The 25,857-nt window shown below is 43.6% G+C and overlaps 1 protein-coding gene across 1 annotated transcript; it reads left to right on the top strand.

Moving 5' to 3' along the window:
• Positions 1–1,278: 1,278 nt before the first annotated feature.
• LOC115761527 (E3 ubiquitin-protein ligase MYLIP) lies at positions 1,279–25,857 on the top strand. The gene is made up of 4 exons (XM_030703302.1): positions 1,279–1,471; positions 22,768–23,738; positions 24,060–24,674; positions 24,742–25,857. The coding sequence occupies exons 1-4, from the start codon at positions 1,385–1,387 to the stop codon at positions 25,001–25,003; spliced, it is 1,935 nt and encodes a 644-aa protein (XP_030559162.1). The 5' UTR covers positions 1,279–1,384; the 3' UTR covers positions 25,004–25,857.

Here is a 25,857-nt window from a genome sequence, read left to right as displayed (position 1 = left end):
TATGTCAATTAAACTCTCAATTTCGTAATGAATATCTTTCTGCCTGCAGTTATTTATCGTTCCTTTCTAACCCAAGTTAAAGTGAAACACGTATCCCGCTTGCTATGTTATCCATTGTGTGAGAAGGAAGAAGTTCGTTTCTTTTTTTCTACATTGTGCAGGTCGGAAGACAACAAAGATACTTATGTATAGCAAAATTCCTTAATGGCATTGTGAGCAGGGGCAGCTGCGTTGCACATGCGTGGCCTGCATTCAGTTGGGAGAGAAACAACGCAACAACTGATTGTTAATTCAACTGTTGAACAGTTTACCTGCATGCTTAGTCTGTCGGTGCAGATGCAATGGAGTGGAAAATCTGATAACAAAAGAGAAGCTGTGTACAACAGCAACAGCTGTGCCTGGCAAATGAATGGAACGGCATAGTCAACAGCTGCCACTGCCCCGCAGCTGAGCGCAACGACAGCAGAGAGAGAGAGAGAGAGCGAGCGCAGCAGTGTTAATCGCGAGAGCACTGTTAGCCCACCTAAGAGCTAAGAGCATGCAAAGAGTGGAGATGCGAGGTGCGAATTGAAGCGTAGCAGTGGCCAGACTGTTGGCAGTTCATTTGAGCATAACAGCGTGCAAACAGCAGCAGCAGCAGAAGTCTGTTAAGTTAACAGCGCTGCTCGCCTCTTAAATGCTCTTTGCCTTGGCTTCGCCTCCAACTAGAATTCAATTGTATCGGGAACTTTGCGTTGAACGGACGTTAATCAGCAGTTAGCTCTGCATTGAAATCGACGTCAACGGCAACGGCGTCTGCCAAAAATCGTGTTTAACAAAAATAGCAGCAACAAACAAAGCTAAAATATACATACTTAAACATATTTCGACAGGGAAGCGAATATCTATAACAAAAGTGAAAAAAAAAAAAACAACGGCGTGCGGTGCCGCTAAAATGTCTACAAATTACCAAAGTGTTAAATCATTTAAGCAAATTAAGTACGCACCATAAAAACTGCAATAGAACAGAAGCTGAAAGAAATCCCACGCTAAACCAAACTAAACCAACATAGAGCGAGGCCAGGCTAAACGCAACCTGTAGCTCGGGCAGCGACAGCAACTGCGACGCCAACGCAGCAGCCAGCAGCGCAGCTGACGCCTTGTACGTTTACGGACTTGGAATTGGTTTTCGTGTTTTCGTAACGCGGAAGCAGCTCAAAAGCAAAGCAGCAACAGCAGCAGAAGCACAGAAAAAAGAAAGAATTACAAAAAACCAAAAACAACAACAACAACAAAAGCCACAAACAGCTTTTACTTTCTGTTTGTTGGTTTGTTGGTTTTTTGTTTGTTTTTGTTTTGATTCAACCAAGGAGTCGACGAAATCAAATCAGAAACAGCCTTTAACATGTGGTGCATTGTGGACCTGCCGAACGGCATCCGACAGGCGGTCGAATTGGATCCCAAAGCCATCGGCCAAGAATGCCTCGAAAAGGTGAGCACAAGTCTTTGGACTTTGCGCGAAATACGCGTAAACAGCAAACGGCAAAAAGCAAGTGGCAACATTTGAATTGCAGATCGAAAAATAGCTAAAACTCAAAAATAACACAGACATTGAACCCAGCTGAAAACAAATGTGCTATTAGGCAGCGTATTAAGCATAGCTAATTGATTGGTTTAAATAACATTTTTTCCATATTTGAGAAAATGCCAGATTTTATGGTAAACCCAAGGACAACCCATGTTTTGTGCCTCGTTGAACCTTTACGCCCATTCAGTTATATTAACTATTTGAAAACTATTTGATATTGCTTAGTTTTCATCTAAAACTGGTTTTATTTGAGTTTTCCCTGCGAATAATCGAACATTTCGTTTTTGAACTTCAAAATGAGTTTGAATCTTGCCAAATCGTATTATTCCCCATTTCCCAAGTGCAATTTACATTTTGCATTATAGAAACTATCTTGATTATTCATGTTTCAAATGTCTGTTATCAGTGTGTCATTTGTTCTTATCAGTGCTCAGCTTAATTTGTTGTTTACGTGTTTGTTATATTCGCCTCAAAATGCCGAGCGAGATGCCCTTGATAGGCGTCGTACCCCCCGCATGGAGTCGTATGGGGTCTTGAGCAGTCGAAGTTTGCTTATCATCAGCTGCCTGGGTTCGAGGGCGTACCGACTTTTTATTTCACTGCGCAGAAGACACGGGGAGAATTGAGAAGCGAGAAGTGAGAATTGAGAAGTGAGAAGCGAGAGCCGAGCCCCAAGAACCAAGACTTGACAAAAGTTAGCTTAAAGCGTGGAAAAACAAGGTCACAGCAGTGCGTAGTACAGGGAGCCAAGTCCAGCTGGGGGCACACCATATATGGTCATACTTACACCGAAGCGTATATTATATGGCAGATATATGTATATGGCATATGCCATATGGGTTTTTACGACAGTTCAATGTCCAAGTGCGCGGCCCAAGCAAACACTTGAGAGTCGCTGCTTCTGTTACGCCTCGCAGTTGTTAACGCCCCCTCCAGCAGCCACCCCCTACCCCTGCGTACCCCACTTCAGTTATCGTCTTGTGGCTCATTTAGACCCTTGACTTTGGGTCAGATTACGGCCCAATTCGGCAATTCGAGTTGTTTGTTAGCCTAATTAAGTCTTTTGCCGTATTTGCGTTGGCCCAGCCCCAAATAGGCTTCAGCTCTGCGTTGTTTGTGTGCAATCTAATCAGAGACGCAACTTATCAAAAGACTATAAGACATACTCCATTTGTACATACATATATGACCGTATAACTGTGCATCTGTGTGTGTGTGCGTATCTGTCATATAGTACATGTATGTGGCTAGCAAATGGCTGTGTAAATATGTGTACTACCAATGCTCGACTCCTTCGTCCGTGGCGTTGCCAAGTTTCTTATCGCCAGCAACCTGAAAGCCACGGTAAATATTTTCGTTAACTTTGTATTGTTTTTGCCCAACTAATGGCACTCTTGCCATATCTTATCACGTATCTGAGCCATCGAACATCCAAAAACTAGCGCGAAACTCGCTTACAAAACGCATTTAGGCGTTTTATGGAATATGGAATACCTATTGGGGTATAATTCCAATAGCACATGCTTTAAATTTGACATAATCACAGAAAACAATTTAATTTATTAACTCGTCTTCTTACCTGGGACTTGCAAAAGTACAGATAAATTTCGATGTTCTTCAAATAATTGCTGTTATTTATTTTCCCAGTTTTCAACATTCTTTTTGCCCTGAAATAAAAATTAAATTATCTTAAACTAAGAAACTTGTAAAGTCTTGGCATGTCATCTAAATTTCTGAAGAATTCCTTAAATATAAATCTCTGAATCTTTTGCCTGATGCAATTTTTCAGCGCAGCTTTCGTCAGATAATTGAGCAGAAGCCAAGTTTTTATACTTAAATGTTAATTGAAATATTATTAAAATATTGCCTTCAATTTGAATCTGATATTGAAAACTGTTGCAGATACGTGATATTTGTGCCGCGTTGCGTTCTGGTTTATTCATAATTTGTATTCACGCGATTCATTTATGACTTATTCAGTATTCACTTGTCTTTGTCACAAAGTCGATTTGCCGCATTAATACAGTTAATATTTAATCAATCCGCTTGTGTTTGACTGGATCTGCCTTCTTATCAAAGCGAATTCGACTTTGATTTTGGCTTTTGGCTTTTAGTCACGGCTTATCAGCTATGACAGAGCTCTTGTAATGCTGATAATCAGCGAGTGTCCGGCGTAGATTTATGACGATGTCAAACGATGAAGTCATTACCTGTCAACTGCCACGCCCCTCCCCTCCCACTGGCTATGCAGGCCATGAAAACCTGTTAATTGAATTACGCAAGTCATTTTTTAATTAATTTCCAGCCAATTGCGAAATTAAAGCGCACATAAAATATATCTGCAAAGCACTTCACAGCCAATTAACTTCCGTTCTCAAGTGTTTGTCACAGTAGGGGCGGCAGTGGGCGTGGTGCACTATGCGATTCCATAAGCTACATACGCCAATTAAGACGTAATAAAATTGCAGACATGTGTGATTCCCGTGCTAATTGCAACTGCACCTGGACATGGCCCGAAATTCATTTTGCCTGCAAAATGGGCAATCACAATATTTTGCATCCAATCACAAATCACAGAGTTGATTTTGATTAAAACTTAACAAAATTGTGCAGATATATGCCATTTCAAGCAGATTCCTAATGAATGCAAGAAAAGCTGTCAAATTTTGACAGGCACTTTAACAGCTGTTGTGTTTTTAGACTGCATTTTGACAGGTACATTTAAATAATATTTTAATTATTTTAAAACATGAACTCTGACTGAAAAACGCAGAGAAACATTTCAATATGAATAAATTATAATTTAAATTTGACTAAAAACGAATAACATTTTTCGTTTTTTATTCTTTCAACTTAATTCAAGTTAATTTATTGAAACTTTGCAACTTAAATTAAGATAAATCTTACATATGATTAAGTCCATTCGAGTTGAGGTTTGTTAATGGCAAGATTTATGGTGTGAATCATGTGCAGATGCCGTCGCCTGCTAAAGATTCCCAAGTCGGAGAACAAGTAGTCAGAGGAGCTTCACTTGCTTCTTGCCAACTGTCAACTTCTCTCTAGCTTCTCGCTGCTATGGAACCAATGCAACCAATGTGATTTGAAATTTTCTGGCTAACATTTGTCAAGCTCGCCGTGCGCGTCAGTCTGGCTATCAGGCAATCAGCCTTCTGTGCTCGAACCGAGGCTTGAGCCGATCAAGATTAGGAGCAGCTGGTGCAAATGAACTGTGCACCGGCCAGATAAGCGGCACTTCCATGGCAACGAGCGGAAGGTGGCTGGGTTGGCTGGTTGGCTTAACTGTGCATCGGCTTTTGAATTGCATAATTTAAAAAGCGGCTGCGCTTATCGCTGGTGGGTATTGAACCCGAGTGCGACGGACGGGGCTTGGCAGGCGGTACACATTTGAATTACACGTAAGGTTCCCTTAGAATGGCAAAAGTTCTGTGCAGTCCCGCTTGCATGTCAAAGGCAAATTACAAAAATGTTCGTTACGGGGATTCAATTCAACTGCATTCAAAGTCAGCCGGGGGGTAGGGCAGAGTTCCGTTTCGTGCCAGACGAACTGCAGGCCCAGCAACATGATGGTTGATGGTGTGGAGGATGGTGCTCGGCCAGCACCATGGGCGACATCAAGCAACAGTTTTCGCAGCTTGTTAATGAGTTTGCTAATTACCTGTTACTTGTTGCCACAGTGGAGCATGCTGCAGGGCGCCAGCACAAGGTCAACAATAGCTGACAATTTGATATTAGATATGAAAGAGCGCTTCCTAAATAATAAACACAGCTCTTGTGTTTACTCACTCCGATTGAGAAACGTATCGGATGGCTTATCGTGTGCCCACTGTACTGCAGGCAATTACATTTCGCGGTTTCGAGTGGCTACTTATTCCGAGTACCGAGTAAAAAGTACTGCAACTGCCATCGAAATCGAACTGCATCCATGACTGCAGGGCGCAAAGTCCACAAATATTGCCATGACGCTGCACATTTGCCGTCACTCGAGTAACTCGAGAGAATTATGATTAATCAATCGACTTTTACGACTTACGGCCTAAACACACAAAAATCAAGTTAACGAATGGCGCGAAGCACAGTTTCTATGATTCATCCAAGAGTTCTGTGTGAGAACGAAACAGTTTGTATTTTAACTAGATCTTCTCAAGGAATAAATATGCCTATATTAGTTATAAAGATATGTTATATAATTCATGCTGATTCCAAGGGAATTGAACCACATTTGGGGTTTTTCTTAAGTCGATAAACTCTATCGAGATATTATACCAGCTGTGAGTAGCAGTCATGGGAATACTGATTCACCTTTCATTGCACAAGGTGCTACTCTTTCTTCCGATCCAGTTGAGGCTGTGATACCATTGTACCTAGATGCGCACTCATTTAGCTGACGTCAATCATCAATAGCATCCACGGTATTCTATTGACTGAGGCCATATCAGATTGCCAGAACAAGTTGTCAGCGCAGTGAATGCAAACTGTGCTCCAATTTGACTTGTTGGGTGTAATTATATTTGTGCCCAGTGCTGTCAGCCGTGGGGCGGGATGCAGCTGCAAAGATCAAGGATGCAAGGAGCATATGGCTGAGGTATGTGCGCAGGAGGCAGGCTCAAGTGCGTGGCAACAATTGAATGGCAAAGGCGTCGACGACAAAATCCCAGAGCTGATGAGGCATCTCAAGTGGCCCGGCAAGCGGGTCAAGTGCAGCAGCTGCCGCTGGCCAATTTGCTTGACAGCCATCAACAAAGGAGGCGCCTCTCACGCCCAGTTTTTGTTTGGCACATGGCTGCCAAGGAGAGCGTATCTGTAGCTGTATCTGTATCTGATGGATACACAAGTTCTATGAACTAGCTGATGTGTGTGTGTGTGTGTGTGTGTGTGTGCGTGTATTTATTTATGTATGATTAAAAATAAAAACCCGAACAAAACAAGCAAACGCTGATAAATCATTAGCACAACAAGCACTGAGTATCGTTGGCCTCAGTTTTTATCGCCCGCTCTCTGATAAGCAAACCTGAAATGTCTTATGTCAAAAACAGCAGCGAACCGGGACGATCACGAATAAAATGAAACAGAACAGATAAAGGCAAAGATATCAAAGCAATCAAAGCGTAAATGATAAATAATCGTAAATAATTTCCTTGCACGAATTCTTGAGACGCAATTCGCTCGGCTGCCTTTTTGCACAATGTTTAGCAGAAGTCACCATTTATTACTATTGCTATTTTTATTTTTTTTGCTTTACTTATTTGTTAATTAATTTTAACGCTCTGCTGGTTTATTTAGTTTACAGCTGACAATTGGCCTTGGCCCCAAACGCTTGATCAATTCCTGAACAACTTTTCGTAATGCTCATTGCAGGAGCTAAAAACTTTGTTCGGCGACTCAAATTGTGACTCGATATTTGCAGTTTAAACAAAATACCCCATACCCATTACAACTGTGCAGAGCTAGGGTATGATGGTTGTGTGCAGCAGGCAAGAGACAGATCCTCGACCCTCGACTCTCGACCCCAGCCATACTCGTCCGTTAATCTCGTTAACTATAAAGGCCAAGGAGCTCAAACTTTCCAATTTACTTTCTCGTATGTTAGATCTTCTTCCATTTAAATAATATTGATAACTATCTCATTTGAGAAAAGCTTGCTTGAGCATAACTCTCCAAGTATATTTCTTTCGTTCAACATTCTCCGAATAAATTCGTATGGCTTGCACTTAAGGCACAAGGAGTATCTTCTAGTCTCGCACCCCCAACTGGAGCACTCTGGTCTGGCCTTTATCACACATTTCTTTTTGCCCGCCTTCTGTTAGTGCTGGTTTTTTCTTCTTTTGCTGTGTTATTGTTATTGTGCCAAGCTCCAGACACAAAAAATCTAAAACGCAAAAAACGCCAAACGAGATTTACCTATACAAATGTGTATATTCATATATATATATATATATGTATCTTTGACAAACTGTGTGTTCACATATGCATTCGTATCTGTATCTGTCTCTGTATCTGTATCTGTCTGTGTAGTTATATGTATCTATGGCTAGCTGGCTGGCTGCCTGTTTGGCTTTCTGGTGTTATTGTTGACATTTCGCCTTGCAGTTGAACTGCCGTCGAGAGTTGTTAACAATTTAAGCAAACATCATATTTATAATATTCTATTTGCACAGTCGAATTCTTGCTTTTGATAGCTGTCAGATACTTTTCTAAATTGCGACTCCAAAGAACTTTAACTATAGACTGAATATCTATGCGAATTTCAAGTATGTGTTCTTATAAATTGTATCTATTGTGTTTTTTTTTTGTTCTAGCAAATGCCTATTCGTGGGCCACTTCATTTGCAGTTTACAATAAGAAACATACTATAATATTTATTGAAATTTTCTAGCTGCTTAACTCTATTTAGGCTGTGATATTTGTTATGTTTATCTGCGGGTACGCTCCATAACGAAAATAACAAATTAAAGACAAATAAAAAGAACAAGAAAAATCCCCAACAAGTTTTTGCCATAAATTTTAAACACACGCTGATGACGGCTCCCATGTGTACGCACGCACACATATTCAAATATATATCCATATACATATATATATATTCACATGCATGTACAATAAAGAGTATTTGCTTTATACACATTTTGTACGGCTTGCTACCATTTTTTCCGCACCCAACTTCGAACTGCGCAATAGTAGGGGAACCAAAAAAATTATATACATATATAATATAAAATACAATAAGAGAAAAAACCAAAACAATTTTATTTAACAATTTGCACTTCAAGTTTTAGCAGCCATAAAATTTGTTATGCATAAATTCATTTGCTGGCAATTTGTTTGTTGTTGTTGTTGCTGTTCTTCCGATTGTTCAATTCTTGTTGTTGTTGTTGTTGTTTGTGTTGTGCGATTTAATTAGCATGCGGGCATTCGATGTCTCCCCCAATCGAGCTTGGAGCTTGAAGCCAATATAGCAAATCCAGTTGGCTAACACACTGCGAGTATTGGCCAGTCGATTTGCATTGATTGCTGCAATCAGAGCACAACAAATTCCATTTTTGCATTTGCCCACAGATATGCATTCTATTTATGTGCATATGATATGTAGATTTTCGAGCAGGCTGACCCAAAAAAAAACGTATATTTGGTGTCCCCATGCACATAGTTATTTATGCATGCATATAATTGCGAATATTCGACAAGATATTTCAATAATTTAGCTTCCTTTTGCCATATTGTTTCCGCCCGAATTGAATTGAATTTTCCAAACAATTAAATCTGTACGCGCGCACAACACAGGGCAACAACGTGCGGAGCTGCATTTATTGTCTTCCTCATTGACGTTGGCCAATTTCAAAATTAATTGCAACAACTGCCCAACATGCCCCAAGCACCTCCACCCTCCGCCCGCCGCCTCTATCAACATGCACTTGCCCAGAGCTGTCGCTTTCATTGCAGCAGAGTCGTCTATCAACTGCAGCTTTGTGGGTCATGCGGAGCGACCCAAAACTTCCATTTGCTAGTCCCAAATGCAAAACGACAAACTGGGCTGAGACTGGGCGACAGACAGAGCGACGCATTGTGGCGCCAGGGTTGTCAATCGATTTGAATATGGAAATGAGTTCTGAGTATTTCCGGAACATGCAAAGTTCTTTTGCTCGAACGCAACCAATTGTCCAAATATCCAATATACAGCAAAAAATTAAATTAAATTCGATTAATCTAGCATATACACAAGTTCCTTCAAATATGGTTGACCAGGGTTGTCATGCAACTCAGTCGATTTGTATATGTAAATGAGTTCCAAGTATTTCCGGAACTCGTTCGAATGCAACCAATTGCCCAAATTCTGTTCCTGACAATATCCAATATTAAGACAAAAATTAAATTTAATTCGAATATACTTGGACTCCATTTCGAAAGCAGCGGCAACTCTGGCAGCGCCTGGCGACAGTAGCTGGTTTGTGCGTGCACCTGTCCTCCTGCCCGCCTGCCTCCCCCCTAACCAAATGCCGCACCCATGTTTAGTGCGTGTCCTTGCCAAGGCAGCACAATTTACGTTTACAGCCTGGTGCTGGCTTTTGCTTTGGCTTTGGCTTTGGCTTTGGCGATGCGCCTGCCAAATGTATCTGGCGGAATCGCCGCGAGGAGGCGCCGCCGGTTGCGTCCAATCAAAAGGAAATTAAGTATATTCGCGTGCCGCAGTCGCAGCTGTGGCTGGTTGGGTGTTTAGGAGGTTGGCTGTCAGCTTTTTGTGCGCTGTAATGAAGTCGGCGCACGTGACGTGCGAGACTCAAAGGCGCGCTTTGTCCGTTCTTTGTATCGATTAATTGTTAAAGCCAAACAACCGAGCCAAGGGGGGCGTGAGTGGGTGCGGCTGGGCTGGCCAAGCTGGCGGCCATTCCCCGGCTAATTAGCCATGACTGTGCGGGCGACAATGCCAACGGACAACGACAATGCGATCTTAACAGGCCCGCTAATCCAGCGACAATGCGTTGGCGATGGCCTCCCGCAGTCCAAGGCAGCTTTGGCTTGTTCTGGCTGAGCCTTGCTCGGGGGTCTGTGCAGGCTTTTAAGCCGACACTTAATGCAATTACCGCTCACTGTGCAACTATGCCACACTGGGCCAACACGAGCCTGTTGCAACACATTTGCAAACAGTTGAAACCAAAATCAAATACTCAGTTAACACAGTTTCGAACCACTGTGTCCAGCTCGACTGCCAGCTGCCAGCCACTTGGGTTGTAATACTTTTATGATGATGACCAGGACCTGGACAAACTAAGGCGGCATCAATAGGGGAATCAATGTATGTAGCTACTGCTGCTGCTGCTGGCAAATGATAATACCATTTAGGCTAGGTGAGGAGAGAGCTACGAGTATTATTCGTAGTTGTGCCCATATATATCCGTGGCCATTGTTCCTGGCTGGCTCGTGCTCGTAATATCCTTGAACTGCTTTTGCTGGCGCTGCAGCTGGCAAAGAGGAAACGGCAAAGCCATAGAAACCTGACGGGGCGCAACACCAGCAACAAAGCTGCAGCGGAAACACAGCCAGCCACCCCACCCCCTCCCCCTTCCCATATCACCCGTACCCCGCCACATCCTTTGGACACCCTTTGAACGGGCAAACATCGCTTAGAACAATAATAAACAATAAAAAAAAAACAAGGCGCCTGCTTTAAAAAAAATGTGTACAGGCCAGGAAAGCGACCATAGAATTCGTGCTGCGGCTTAGCTTGTGGTTGGGCTGCTAACTGGGTGGGTTAACTGGGTGGTTGGGTGGTTGGGAATGACGCTTTGGCCGTCGAAAACAATAAATTGCGTGAAAATGAAGCCAAAAACCGCAAACGACAACCACAACAATGCCAATGCATTGAATGCCTTGTTATTGTTGTCGAATTCAGAATTCCGAGGCGAAAGCAACAGCCAGCACCTGCAGCATGCCGCCAGCCCGTGCCACACACACACACACACAGCCTCACAACCCCGCACCTTGACACCCGGCTGCCCCACTCCAGACCCCCTGCTGCACTCCAGACCCGCTGCTTCACTCCAGAGCCCCTGCTCCCCTTGCCACCCTGTCGCCGTGAGTGCCATTTTGATGTGTCTCTAATGGCAGCGTTTCGCCTTTGTTTCGCTTTATATCGTGGCTTTTATTGTTTTTCATGTGGTTTTCAGCTTTTCCTTGCGCTATGCATGCATATATACATATAGTTTTGCTGAAAATCGGTAATACAAAAACAAACAAGGCAGCGGAAATGCCGATGGGCCCCCCGCGATAAGAAAGCAATTTAAGCCGAAGTCCGCCGGGGATGGTCGTTGAGTACAAAAGGCTCAGCTCCAAACTGGCTTTAAGTAAAAGCATCAAATGGATTATACAAATAGACTATATATGTATATATAGTGAGAGAGGGGGGGGGGGGGGGGGGGATAAAGGGACCTTTTCAAGGTCAGGCCAGCCCCTTGCTCGGCGACACAGAAATGTTAATTAAACTGGAATCCAATTATTTGTATTTTCTTAAGCCCACTAGGAAAAATAATGAAGAGGAAAAACGCTTGCGGCATTTGCAAAATATTTGCATTGTTTTCCCGTTTTATATTCTACGCGACAACAACAACAACAACAAATGCAGCTAATGCCCATTTAATTGGCCCTCTTTAAGGAATCTGTGTCGACCTGCAAGCGAAATTCATTAAATGCTGTAAATAATTAATTAAAAACCTTGCAATTCGCACAAAAGGGACGAAAGTGTCATTCAGCATAAAACAAAAACAAAAGCACAACAAAACGTGACCTTTTGAGCGAGATTTCAAGGAGCAAAGGCTATTTATTATATAGGAATGCAAATTACAAAAAATATAAGGAAAATAAATAAAAAGAAAAACAAATCGACAATTGCAAATCCATATAATAAGTAACATAGTTTCAAGCGCGAACCTGATACTTTTCGTGCATTATTTATTAACTTGTAAATATTTACATTTCCGTTTTGTTGATTTACGAACGCAACCAGCCAAAGTACAATTTTGAGGACTTTGGAACGATAGATTGCTCAGAACGTGTGCCAAACTTGCCTCTGATTCGAGACAAATCCATTTGTGGCAACATTTCAGTGAGCCTCAAACGAGTCGTGTTCAGTTTTGGCAAACAAAAAGTTTATGAGGTCGGGCAAACAAAGTCGCAACAAAGATATACACGCCGAGTGGGGCAGGCAAATGGATCTCACATTTCTAGATGATAACAAGCTTACAGATTTTTGATATGAGAATTCAAATTGATGAACCACATATATACAAAGGCCTCCTTTGGGGCTTGGATAATACGAACTTAAAGCCATGAGCCTGAGGCAGGTCGCCGGTTCAAATTCAGCACAGATTTTCATCCGAAGATTGCATTTTTCCTTCTTCTAATATAGAAAAACCTTCTAGTTTGATATATGGCAACTATTCTACTATTATTGGAAACCCATTCAAATTGAATTTATAGATAGAATGTAAAAAAAAGAATTTAGATAAAATTTTACAAGATTCATATTAAATTAAGCTTACTTCTGCATACTAGATAACTATGCATATTTAGATATTCATAAGCCCCATGCCCAACTGTTCTTTAACGTCCAGTCGCCATGTTGCCCTCCTGTTTCCCCTCTTGTTTCACTGCTAAATTGCAAATTTCCGCATTTTAATCGAAGTGAAAATGGCCATTTGGCATATGCTTGACAGGGGTGTGGGGTTCGAGCAGGGAACCCACGCGAGCTGCCCTTAAATGTCGGCCAGGGGTTGCGCCCACTTGGTCAAGCAAATTGTGTTGACTTTGGCGTTCAGGCATCATTAACTGCGATGACCAAGTCATTTGAATGGCCTGCAGCATGCGAGTGACGAATGGACAGGCCAAACTGGTGGGCTGGCCGGTGGTGGGGTCGGAGGTCACGGCATGCGAAGGCGTAACACGCGCGATTCCGATACGGCTTGTCGTCAATGTTAACCAATGGGCACAAGGTCGAGCACAATTACAACTGGACTAATGAGGGCCGCACACGAAAGGCAAAAGACCGAGCCACAAGTTGGGCCCATCCAACCTGTTCAATCGGGCTAGGATTTGGTTTTAACGACGTATTATTACAACCTGGCGCTGTTTGCATATCAAATTCAAAATGATCAGGTGCAAACATGAATTGCTGTGCGGACAGGCCGTGCGACTTTTAGGTTTAGGTGCCGCACAGACTCGGGCGTTGCTAAAAAACGGCAGAAAATCAATACAAGGCAGACGGCAAGGCACCTGGCCAGGCACCTGGCAACAGGCGGCCAAATCCAGCAGATACTAAATACATATTCAACTTGCAGATACAGCTACAAATACAAAGACGACAAGTGTATCTGTGTGCTCGTGTGTGTATTTCATAACTTAATTGAAATACATTCGAGTGTATTGCTGGTGTGGAGCCAAAAGATTGTCTTGTGGGCCGCACTGCCAACTGAATTTATGGGTAAACAAGTGCGCTGACCATGGTCAAGAGGCTGCAGCAGCAGCAGCAGCAGGATAAATCATCAGCAGCTGCTGCGCTGCAGGACAACAGATATGCCCATAAAAATATTTCCTATGCATATGTGGTGCTGCCTCCCACTGTGGGCCAGTTGTGGGCGTGTTTTTAATGCCAACATTTTCGTTTATAGGCTTGTACTAGTTTTTACCTCCCCCCTCTCGACCGGGCATAAGTGCTTTGTACTACTTTGCCAAATTGGAAATGAGTCCTGGTCGCTGGCGCTAAAACGATTTGCATTTGCCGCCAGCATTTTATCTGCAATTTTGAGTGTGACAACAATTTGGAAGCGCGCCATCAGCCAAAAAGCAAAGCCGCCTCCAAGGCTTTACATATTCTCCCTACATTCGAGTCAAAATACCTCGTGAGCTTACACAACAGATCGAATATCTATAGCGAAAAGCTTAAAGTCAATATGACCCACAGGAACCCAATGAATTTCTTAGTTCCTCTTTGTGTCTCATCCGTAAACGTTTTTCAAATAGAACTGAGCAACACAAGAGTTTAATTTTCATAACTAGAGTTCAGGCTCGTAAGAAGTTTACATTGCTGGGTATCTCACTGTCGACCATGCCCAAAGCATTCGTTAGTTCCTCTTTGTGTCTCATCCTTAAACGTATTTCAAGCAACATAGGAGTTTAATTTTCATAACTAGAGTTCAGGCTCGTAAGAAGTTTACATTGCTGGGTATCTCACTGTCGACTATGCCCAATGCATTTGTTAGTTCCCCTTTGTGTCTCTTCCGCAAACGTTTTTCAAGCAACATAGGAGCTTAAATTTAATATCTAGAGCTTAGTTCCGCAAGAATCTTGCATTGCTGGGTATCTCACTGTCGACTATGCCCCACTGGGCTAGTTTCTTAGATGTTTTTAGTACATTTTGCAAGCTTTGGCAAAGTCCAGCTTAATATAATCGTATTATGCATCTTGGCTATGACAAAAATGCACTAAAAACGTTGGCAGCCATTGCATCTAGGAAGAAAAGCCGTTTGCCGCTTTTGGGGCATCTTTACACTTGGCCCCATCAAGGAGCCCAAGTCGCATTTCGTTTTCATTTGGCTTGGAGCCGCCGCCTCAAGACCCTGACCTCTGATTTACAAGTCACACTGACTATATCCATCCGCCTCGCTGCACACACACACACATCATCCAACCGTACGAAATGTTTGCATGCATTTTAGAATGTAAGGCCCGGAGAACTGAATAGTCCTCTATTTGCGGCAAAGTTTTTCCACACACACACACACACACATGCACGAAATGCATGCTCACATATTTACGTATTTGGGTGGTACATTTGCAAAGTTTTGCGCATTTCGTTTAGGCAGACCAAAATGTAATTTATCATGGCCAAAATGTGATGTGATTTTCAGAAACCAACATTACCACAGTTATGCAACAAAAAAAAAATGTGGCAAGATTTTTATAGTTTTGTCTTTTTGTTGCCGCAATTCACAAATGTGACGGCAGAACAAGTTCATTTAACGGAAATATACTTTCGTTTGGAGCGAACTAGTTCACATAAACGAAATATGATTTGCATTGTTTCGCATCAATTTAGTAAATATTAGTTTAATTTAAACTTTGAATAATTATTAATAATTGCTAATTATAATAATCAGCAGCTATTCAACTAATTTTTATTTCTATTTTAAAATGTATTTACTAAACTAAATGACGCATTCAATTTTAACGATGTGAACAAGCATGCCCCTCCTCCGCACACAGCTGGGCGAAAGTTCAGCTAAAGTTCAGCAGCTGACAAAGTTCACATGAAATGACCGAAAGTTGGCCAATCTCGCGTCACGTTCTGGCAATTGAGAATGCGACATGCTAATTAGTGAGTGGTCCTTACGAAATGCACTGCCAGCGCTTTATTTCTATCAGCTATCTCATTCGCACTCATTGGCTCTTATGTGGCGTAATAATTTAATGCGTTTTCATGTTTCTTCTCTTCGTGTTGTTGTTGCTGCTTTTGTAAGGCATGCAATTCGTCGCTGTAAAGTTGTTTGCTTTGCACACACACACGCACACATGCACACGCACTCAAAGTTACACTCGCACTTACACTCACTTACTCACTCAACGTCGGTCTCGCACGCTCAGGACCTCTCCTTGTCTTTTATGGAGTTGGCTTTTCCGCAATTTCGCCACAGAAAATGACGCATACACAAATTATGGGCCCTGCAATGGGCAAAGAATTTTGCGTGTTTAACTCTGTCGCCTGCTGTTGCTGTTGCCGTTGTTTTGGCGAGCATCATTTTGCTCGCAGCCTCCGCTGGCTGCGCAGCTGGCGCTGCTGCCGCTGCTGCAGTCGCCTGCGCCGCTGTGCACAGAGTCACGTAGCCAGCCGGGCCGAGTTTTACATTTTTATTACGCCTGTTTAAAAATGTGCAGCGCAGTCAGCTTGGCGAGGCGAACGGGTGCGTCAGGAGTGAAGCGGCTGCCCGCTGGGCGCATGCTGTGAATTGGGGCCACAGCCACAGTCACGGCAACTGCAGCAATAGTGTAACGGTACCTTTTTGTTCGTAATTGCCCACAAAAAAAAAAAAAGGTGCTGACGACACTTAACAGCTTCTGCTGCCGCTCCTGCTGCTCCAATAAACTGAGGCAGAGCTTGCGGCCGGCCATTCGAGTGAAATCAAAGCGGCGCTGCAGCCGGCGCAGCCGCTGCCACTACGAAGCTTTCACCGAAACTCAATTAAGTTAACAAATACGCGCAGGCAGACCTTGGACCAGGAAGCTGGGCTACAACAGGACATCGAAAACTGACACACACACCTGTGCCCTTTGTCACACTCACCCACCCGATACCCGCTGCCGTTCCGTTCATTAAAATCCATCAATGTCAATGCAAACGCGGGCAGCTTCTCAATTATGGCATAAATCGCAGCTGGGCGGGATTTTCTTAATTTGAAATGTTCAGTATTTCTACAGTTTTACCTTTTAGTCATGCATTTGTTGTTTTTCTATTTTTTTGTGACTTTGTTTTGTTTTCGCTGCCGCTGCTTTAGTTGTTGTTGCTGCTCTGCAGTCTCATTTTGCAATAAAATTTATGTGCAATGTTCAAAGTCCAATGGTCAGTCGGTCGTGCACACACACATGCATATGAACGCATGCTTACGCACACACGTACACGTCAATAAAATGCAGGCAAATGCAAGAAGAGAACAAGCCGCACGCGGACAGCAGCAACAGCAACAACAAAACTTGAGCTATTTTCAACAGTGACGAAAACACAGAGAGACGCCCAGCAGAATGGCTGAATGTTAAGGGGTTGGGGGGGTAGGGGAAGTAGTAAGGCGAATACAAATCCAAATACTAGACAGCAATCAAAATGTGCAAGAAGGAGTGAGAAAGGGCATGTTACAGTGCGCGATAAGCAGAAGTTTAAATACAACAGCAGAATATGGGGTTTAACAGGGGACTTTAAACTAATCGAAAGTGAAATTGGATTCTGTTGCTGGCAAGATATTTTGTGCATACATATGTAAATAGATCGTGCATACCGTTATATGCGCACATACATAAAAAATGCACTGTTTATTGAGTTTGCAACAATTTATTAAGTATTTTATGCTGATTAATTTGAAATGTATGCCTAACAGCAAAACGCGCTGAGTTTGCTTAAAATAAGCTGAAGTCATTTGGGTCAGAGACTCCAATTAATAAGCGCCTAATCAGACTTACATGACATATGTATGTGCATACGTCCACATACATACGACATTTTTACAGGGGAAAAAAACTCTACTGATTTCCCTCAAAGATGAACCCAGGCTCAAATTCGGATTTTTCATTGACATACATATGTACATATGTACATACATATGCAACATTGATATGTATGTATGTATGTATGTATTTTCGGGCATGTATGCCTTCATTCTAGTTGCCATTCGTTGCATCACAGGCTTGCAACCTTCTCTGACATTCGTTTATGATAATTTCGAAGAACTTATGTAACTCTAGATGTGTGCCTACATAGATCACTTAATGATTGCCTCAATTAAAATGGTTGGGCACACGCTCAGCACGTGATTTGGCCAGACACGTAAGTTTATCGTGTATCGGTACACTCGCAATTAAGTGCAATTTATGGCCAGAACTCTTGCGCCAGGGCCCCAAGTATCCGAGCGCCCAAGCGCCCAGCCACACGAACCCGTTCCCTGCCGCTAATCAAACTGAATGCATTGAACCTGTTTGCCAGCCACGCTCGCCGCCCTCTCTTTGGCCTTCGCCTTCAATGCCAAGTTGCAGTCGCTGTCAAGCGGCTTCCCCTTTTCTATTAGCGCACGCTGCGCTCTCCCACCCCTTCGCAGCGTAATCATCGTCATCTTTGGTGATCACTCGACGAGCGCGTGCTCAGTTAGCAACAACAACAGCAACAACAACAACAACAGCAATTCTAACCATCTATGGGGGTCTTTTCAGCGGCTGTGTCTGCCGCTCGTTTTGCCTTTTGGCTGTGTTTTTATTTATTTTATTTTCATTTTATAAGGCGCTGAGAGAGTTGAACATTGTTGAACCGCCAACGTGTCAAGCACGATTAGGCGACGGCGACGGCGACGGCGACGTGAGCAGCATCAGGTCCGACTAAAGATGAGCATGTATACAGTTAGCTTGTACATAGAAATGCACATACATACATACATATATGCTTACTTGGAGGTCTTTACAGTTATGTGCATACACGTTTACAAAAATACATATGTAGACATGTCCCCGCCTAATTTTTCACCTACGCTCTCTTACTGCTAACATTCTTTTCTGCTCAGCTGCAATCGTTTCGAAATGCCGACGCTTACGGCATGTGTGTCCATCAAAATGCATTTTAAGCACATATATCAACTATTTTGTTGCTTGGTGATAAGGAAAACGAGCATTTGAAATTTGTTTCAATTGCAGTGTGGCTTTTCACTTGAATGTGTGCATACATATATACATGGATATTTCTTTACATGTGTGTACGCACGTTAATACAGACGGAGACGAACAGTAATTTAGAGTGCAAAGTCCATAACCGGCGAGCACTGCTTCAGCTGACGTCATTTGCGCTGGCAGAGCATCGTGTCAGTTACTGTTTTCAAGCATCATATGGCACTTGCTTGTTTCTCAGTCTCTGATTTGTTTGTACCGCTTAAAATATTTTCAATTATGGCGATTTATCAACAACCATAACAAACGGCAAAGACAGCAGAACTCACAAAACACAAACATAACAAGCAAAAGCATCGCTACCGATCACCAAAAGCAACAAAAACAACATTAACACTCACTGTACGAGTGCGAGTCCAAAGTCCAAACGGCATTTCAGAGGCCCGAGTCCAAAGTCCAATTCGAATGCAATGGTCGGGTTTTCTGCTCATCCGGCCAGCATGTTGTGCGAGTCATAGCCCCCACCTCCATCTCTCGTTCGCACTCGTTTACAATTTTGTTTGTGTTGTTTGCTGTTGCTGCAGAGAGCAACACTCTCTTACTCGCTCCCCACAGCAGCACTTGTGTTTTTTTCTTTGCATGCTCCGTTTTGTTTACCTTTGTGAACAGTTGTAACTCTCTTGACTGCAGCTCTCTTAAGATTGGGGCTCTTGAAACTCTTATAACATGCGTCCGCGTCTGTTGATTGCATGTTAAAAAGTTAATAACGTTGCCTTAGCAGAAACTGTTGCTGGTGTTTTTGTTTATTTTACGGACTAAATAAAATTACACAGCGCCAGCAACAACAACCACAAACATTTCATGGCATTTATATGTGCCTACATACATACATGTATGCGAATGTAAAGGCACATGTACATATTACGAAATGCAATAAATGCCAAATTGTGACTGTGACGGCCCCGTGGGGCAATATTTTCATTTCAATTTGTGTCACCTTCGGGGCACTGTTCAATTTTCGAATTGGATAGGAATCACTGCAGCTGCTGCTGCTGCTGCTGACGTCATACGCCCACACAGCGGGCGTGGCATTATACAATCTTGCTACAAATTGTATACAAATTATGCAGCTTTTGTTATCCGCGCCCAATTGTACGCCTTTGAAATGCCCCCTCCTCCATACTCGCAGTTAAAGTCACACATACACACACACACACACACAGCTGTCGCCGGCTTTTGTTGAGAAAAAAAATAAGTTCACGTTTCGCATTTGCTTTGATGCGATTCGCATTTTATTTAATTTTAGCGAAACGAAACGAACAAAATATATATGTATATATAAAATGTGGACTTTGCACCTTCGCTAGCGACGTCGCAGTCGCAGTCGCCGTCGCAGTCGCCGTCGCAGTCGATGGCAACGTTTTTGTGCTGAATGGATTTAGCAATTGTTGTTGTTGTTGTTGCCGTTACCTTACAGCTATTTGCCACGTTTCGCGCTCAAAAAAAAAAAAATAACAACAATGCGAAATGCTTAATAATTATACAAGTATTTAAATATGTTCTACATGTTACCCAAAGTATATTATGTTTTTCTTAATTTTATCAAATTTGTATTCAGAATCTAAAAATAAATGACATAGGCAACATTCCTAAAGACAAGAGCCGAAACAAACTGAACAATTTGGACAATTTATTTGATTCCCAGACTAGAAACAGGTTTTTTATTCGTTTAAAAAGGAGCAAATGGATTCAACTTTGAGCAAATGTGCTTTAGCTGAATATTAACATAAGCTGATTGGTATTTTGGCTAATTGGAATGTGCAATTGGTTTCTGACTTTTCATTTGCGAATATATCTATGATTCGTTTAGTTTCTAATTGGAATGTAATCTTTTGTAATCAGCTGCTGAGTATGGATTTGTAATTATTGGCCGTCTTCTCGGATCTATTAACTTAATTACAGTTTTCATCTGTGTCGAATTCGCAATCGAGCGTTCAGTCATCGAGCTAACGACTTGTGAATGCACTCGTGAATGCACTCGTGAATGCGACACAAACAATCGACCAATTAAGCTGCCAAATGCCGTTGACAGTTGCGAGTTGCCTTGCGTTGACTGAGAGGGGGTTGGTGGGGTAGGGCTAGGGGATGGGTTGTCTCGCATGCAAAACGCAATTAATTACGCATAATCCAGTTGGCAGATCGATTTACATGCAGCGCCATGCCACTTGTAGCTCAAGTCCCAAGCACAATCTCTCAGTCATCCCCCCTTCGCCATTGTCATGCCTCCCCACCCCCCAACTCCCCCTCATTCGACGCTCAGCTTGCGGCGGAAGTGGAAGTGTCTGCCAGGGTTATCACAGCTTGTTGTTGATGACGCGTGAGTGGGGGAGGGGGAGGGGGGCCACTTGAGCAGCCTTGCATCTATCTAATGAAGCCTCTCGAGAACCTGCGTCAATCAAAGATTTCGAACAATCGAAATGTGAAATGTCTGCAATTCGCAGCAACTGTAAATCCTGTTTATTGGCATCAAAATAATTAAATATTTATCAGAAACTTAACCAATTAGTTAGATAACTGTCATATAATTGGGGAAAATAAACGTAATTGCGTTAGCATTTTCCGATAAACACCTGTCCTGCTAAATAAATTAGCACATTAATACCATAGTTAGGCATCGATAAATATTTATTACATAATAATAATAATTAAAGCAACTTTCGTTTTATCTCCTTAGTAATTCATTCTTGATAATTGGTTTTATGGCATGAAGGAATTTCCTTCCTTCCTTCTAATTAACGCCTGTCACAAAATCCCATTGAAAATAAATCACAAAATAAGTCTTTTGCTCTTATGACTCGCTGTGAGATACCCTGTATTAGTTCCAATTGGTTTAATAGAGATGTAAATTAAATACGAATATCCAATTTGAATCGTATTGGACTGACATAGTAGTGTACTTTTTGCCAGGGCTAATTCCAGCCACGCCCACACACACACACACAAGGTTCATCTGAAATTCTGCGGCTGTCTAATTGGAAAGTGAAAATGTGCGAGGCGCTGACGCGTGACTCCTTGGGAGCAACTTGTTGCCTTGCTGCCTACCTGGCGGCATGCCTCTTGGCTCAGAAGTTGCCTCATTATGCAAAGTGCTGCTGCGACAGGGGAGGGTGGGCTGGTTGGGCGTATCTGCGACAACCTTTGGACAGCAGGGGTGAAGGGTAGGGAGGGGGTGCGGCTCTGCGCGTGTTGACACAGCTGAGAAATTGTTGTTGGAATTTGTGTGAGCTGTGCAAATTTCAATTTATTTTGCCTCGCTTCTTTTTTTGCCATCGCTGACCCAAGCCAACCCGACCCGCCTCCGCGTGCAACTGGTGCGAGCAAGGCTGCAGAATGGGTTGAGGGAAGAGGGGAGAGTGGGGTAGGGTGAGGGGGGGATGCGTGGCATGCCACGCTGGATGGCTGCCAGTTAATTCAAACGTACAGCATCGTCAACGGGTGGACTTTGCTGATTTGCAGTTGGTTATGTTGTCGTTTTCGTAGTCGATTGGGTTTATACCCATTAGTTGGCTCTGTCCATGGGGTAGACCAGCTGAAGGGTCTGCAAAGGTTCATAAGTAAACTATTTTATTGAAAAAACAAATTTAAAGTCTTTTGATTAAGAACAAATTCCTTAAGCATATTGCCATACTTCCTTTGAGTTAACTCCTTGACTGAACAGGATATTCTTTAGTCAGTTCTAGTTCCAGGCGACTGCAAAGCAGAATCCTTGGAGCTGTTGTTGTTGTTGTTGTTGTTGACGTGCAGCAAACATTTGAATTCGTTCCATTCGCAATGATGACACACTCGTTGCATAAGCAAATATTCTGAGGCCTTATCCTCCATTATTCCACACCCCTGCCCAACCACGCCCACACATACATCCTGCCAGACGCAGTTGTCGTTGGGTGCTGTCATAGCAACGATGTTGGATTTGACAAGCCCACAGACAGGACAACTGACAGGACATTGTCGACTGGTCGCAGCTGACAAGCTCAGCTGATAAGCTTCAGAAGCGTTTAGTTTGTTTTCCTTTCAAGGCATTCAGCTTCAAAACAGTCAAGAGATTAGAGATTTCTCCATTAGATTAATTAGAGGAGTTAGTCTCTTTGAAGAATCGATTATCGACAAGATACTATCAAGTTTCCATTTAACTTTGCCAGCACTAAAACACGTTGGGAATTATAAATATTTATACTTGTTTTAGAACCTCAACTAAATGTAAGCAACTGTTTGCTTTGCAGGTATGCAAGGGACTGGGCATCATCTGCGAAATGGAGTACTTCGGCCTGGAGCCGTGGACGCCCAACCAGAAGGAGTCCCGCACCCGACAATGGTACAACCTGAGGAATCGCCTGCATGGCGACAGCGGCAGCAGCGGCAGCGGAGTCCAGCTGATGCTGGCGATGCGCGTCAAGTTCTGGGTGCCGGTGCACAGCATTCTGCAGGAGAGCGTGCGCAATCTGTTCTATATGCAGGCACGCCGGGATCTGCTGGAGGCGCGGCTGTGCGCCCACGACTGGAGCAATGCGGCCAAGCTGGCGGCGCTGCTCTGCCAGGCGGATGGGCTGCGCTTCAATGAGCAGGCGCTGCGCGCCGAGTGCCCGATGCGAATGCGTCGCGAGCTGGCCCAGCAGCAGCTGGCGCAGCAGCAGCAGCACAAGCTGGAGCAGCAGCGGAAGGAGAAGGAGCATGTGCTCAGCTTCAAGAAGCGTCGCCTGTCCAAGCAGAAGTCCGTGGAGCACATCGAGTGCTGTGCCCTCGCCGCGCCATCATCATCGGCGACGACGACGACGACGACGACGACCCTTTCCAGCCACAACAACTTGCAGCCATCGCCCTCGGCTTCAGTTTCCGCATCCGCCTCCAGCTCGAGCAGCCCCAGCAACAGCAGCAGCAGCCACTCGGGCCTGGACGAGCGCCTGGCCAGCAATCCGCTGCGCATGTACGAGGAATATGTCATCCTACCCAATGCCTGCGACAGCGAGCCCCCGGCCGACTTTCTGCGTCAGATTGCCATCGAGCACAGCAAGCTGGCCAAGCTGCCGATGCCGCCCAAGTCGGCCAAGTACTGGCTTCTGCGCGAGATCCAGGAGCTCAGCGGCTACGGCGAGGAGCTCTTCAGCGGCGTCACAACCAACGAGAGCGCCACCCGCTGCGACATTGCAGTGGGCGCCCATGGCATCACCGTTATTCGCGGGGACGAAAAAGAAAGGTGAGTTACCCTAGCTTAAAACAAGTCAAAGTCAGCTTTTATCCTATGCAGAGCTTTGTAAGCATATTAAAGCTTAACGTGCATTTAAAGCGTAGAAAAGCTTAATCGCAAAATTCTTTTCAAACTTATTAAGCTTAAGTTTCAGTTAAAAGCTTTGCAAGTGTATTAAAGCTTCAAGGTACAACTAGAAAAGCTCAACTGATCTTTCACAAATAGTTCTGAGCTTTGCAAGCACATTCTTAAAGCTTGAAAAGCTTAAAGCTTGTTGAACTCAACTACGATTAAATCTTTATTGAAATTGCTGTGATTTGTCGTTTGCAGCATCCCGTTCAGTGCCATTGCCGCTGCCAAGTCGTTGAGGCGTACGTTTAAGCTGGAGTATGTGGACGATCACAACGATCGGAAGGAGCTGGAGATCAAGCTGCCCAAGCAGCCGATTGCCGCCGGCCTCTATCGTTCGATAACGGAGCGGCACGCGTTCTACGTGTGCGACAAGGTGCGCTGCGTGGTGACGAATCAGTTCACGCGCGATCTGAAGGGCACCATTGCGTCCATGTTCAAGGAGGACACGGAGCTGGGCAAGCGCTACGTATTCGATATACAGCACACGTGCCGCGAGGTGCACGATCAGGCGCGGCGCAAGCTGCACGAGCGCGGCTTCGATGTGGCCGCCATGGCGGCCATCGATGACGGCAGCAGCTGTGAGCCCGTCCTGGATGTCGATGGAGGCGGAGGCGGCTGTGTTGGTGCCGGTTCCATGGCCGGCAAGATAGATTTGGCCATACGCGAGAAGGAGGCGCGTGAGGCGGCGATTGAGCGCTGCGTGGACAATCGCATCCACGAGGCCATGCAGTGCAAGATCTGCATGGATCGTGCGATCAACACGGTGTTCAATCCCTGCTGTCACGTCATTGCCTGTGCGCAGTGTGCGGCTAGGTGAGTGCTCATTGATTCTTAATTCATCAATGAACTATTGTTAATTGGCATGTGCTTTTCGCTACAGGTGCAACAACTGCCCCAACTGCCGCGTGAAGATAACCAGCGTAGTCAAAATCTATCTGCCACCCGAACTGCGCACCAGCCAGACCCTGGCGAGCAGCAGCTGCAGCAGCATCGTTGGCCCCCCCTCGGACCAGCAACAGCTGGAGCAGCAGTCCGAGCAGCAGCCGGACAGCTCAGACCCGGCCTCAGCCCCGGCCCCATCCTCGCCAGAGGCAGCCGCTGCGCCGCCTGGCGGAGCGCCAAAGGTGACAACGGCTGCCTAGAATTGGCTGTGCTCGCTGCTGTTCCGGCTGATGGAATGGGTCTGCGTGCCGATTGTCTGATCACCTTGCAGTCGTGATCCTGATCTCGTGTTGAATCTATGACCATATATATATATATGTATACACTTATATATATATATATACAATTTCGAAGGGAACAAACCAAAAATGATGTTTAACCTAAAAACACACACCTTAGCCTGTATACTCTCTGTATCTTTACTCAAGTATTTTATGGATATGAACCATGCGACGATAAAGTGCTATTTAACCCTATCTAAGACTTAACTACTTAGCCTCCTTAGCTCGTAATGCCCTACACATATACATCTATATATATATATATATATATAATTATAGCTGTAAAACTAATGCGAATGTACAACAGGGCCCTGTTCAGTCAAGAGAAAAACAAAATATAGAAAAAGCAAATACAAGTTAACAAGTTAAGAAGTTAACAAGGAACAGCGGCTACCCAAGTCGGTTACTTACAACATTTTACTCTAGAACTAAACATACATATACATATACATATATATCTATATATATCTCTATATATATACGATGCGCAGCTCGAGATGTATTTATTATTATATATATATAATGCAAATGCCTAAAACTCTTAGTATTTATTAACACTTTAACACTAACTTTGCCCAGCCCCAATTCTCATATATATATATATATATCTATATATCTGAACAATGTGTGTATATATAGTCGTTTATAGTTGATAGACAAGCGTACAATAACAACAACAAGTAGTACTAAGTACCTGCTAACTGCAAAATGCGTTTCTCTGCTGCAGATATTAAACGTAGTCAATAATAAATGTTAACATGTTATATACCATA

Source organism: Drosophila novamexicana, unplaced genomic scaffold (assembly GCF_003285875.2).
Source record: "Drosophila novamexicana strain 15010-1031.04,08,12 unplaced genomic scaffold, DnovRS2.1 tig00000008-arrow-pilon, whole genome shotgun sequence".
Taxonomy (NCBI): domain Eukaryota; kingdom Metazoa; phylum Arthropoda; class Insecta; order Diptera; family Drosophilidae; genus Drosophila; species Drosophila novamexicana.
This window is presented reverse-complemented; position numbering and strand designations above follow the sequence as displayed.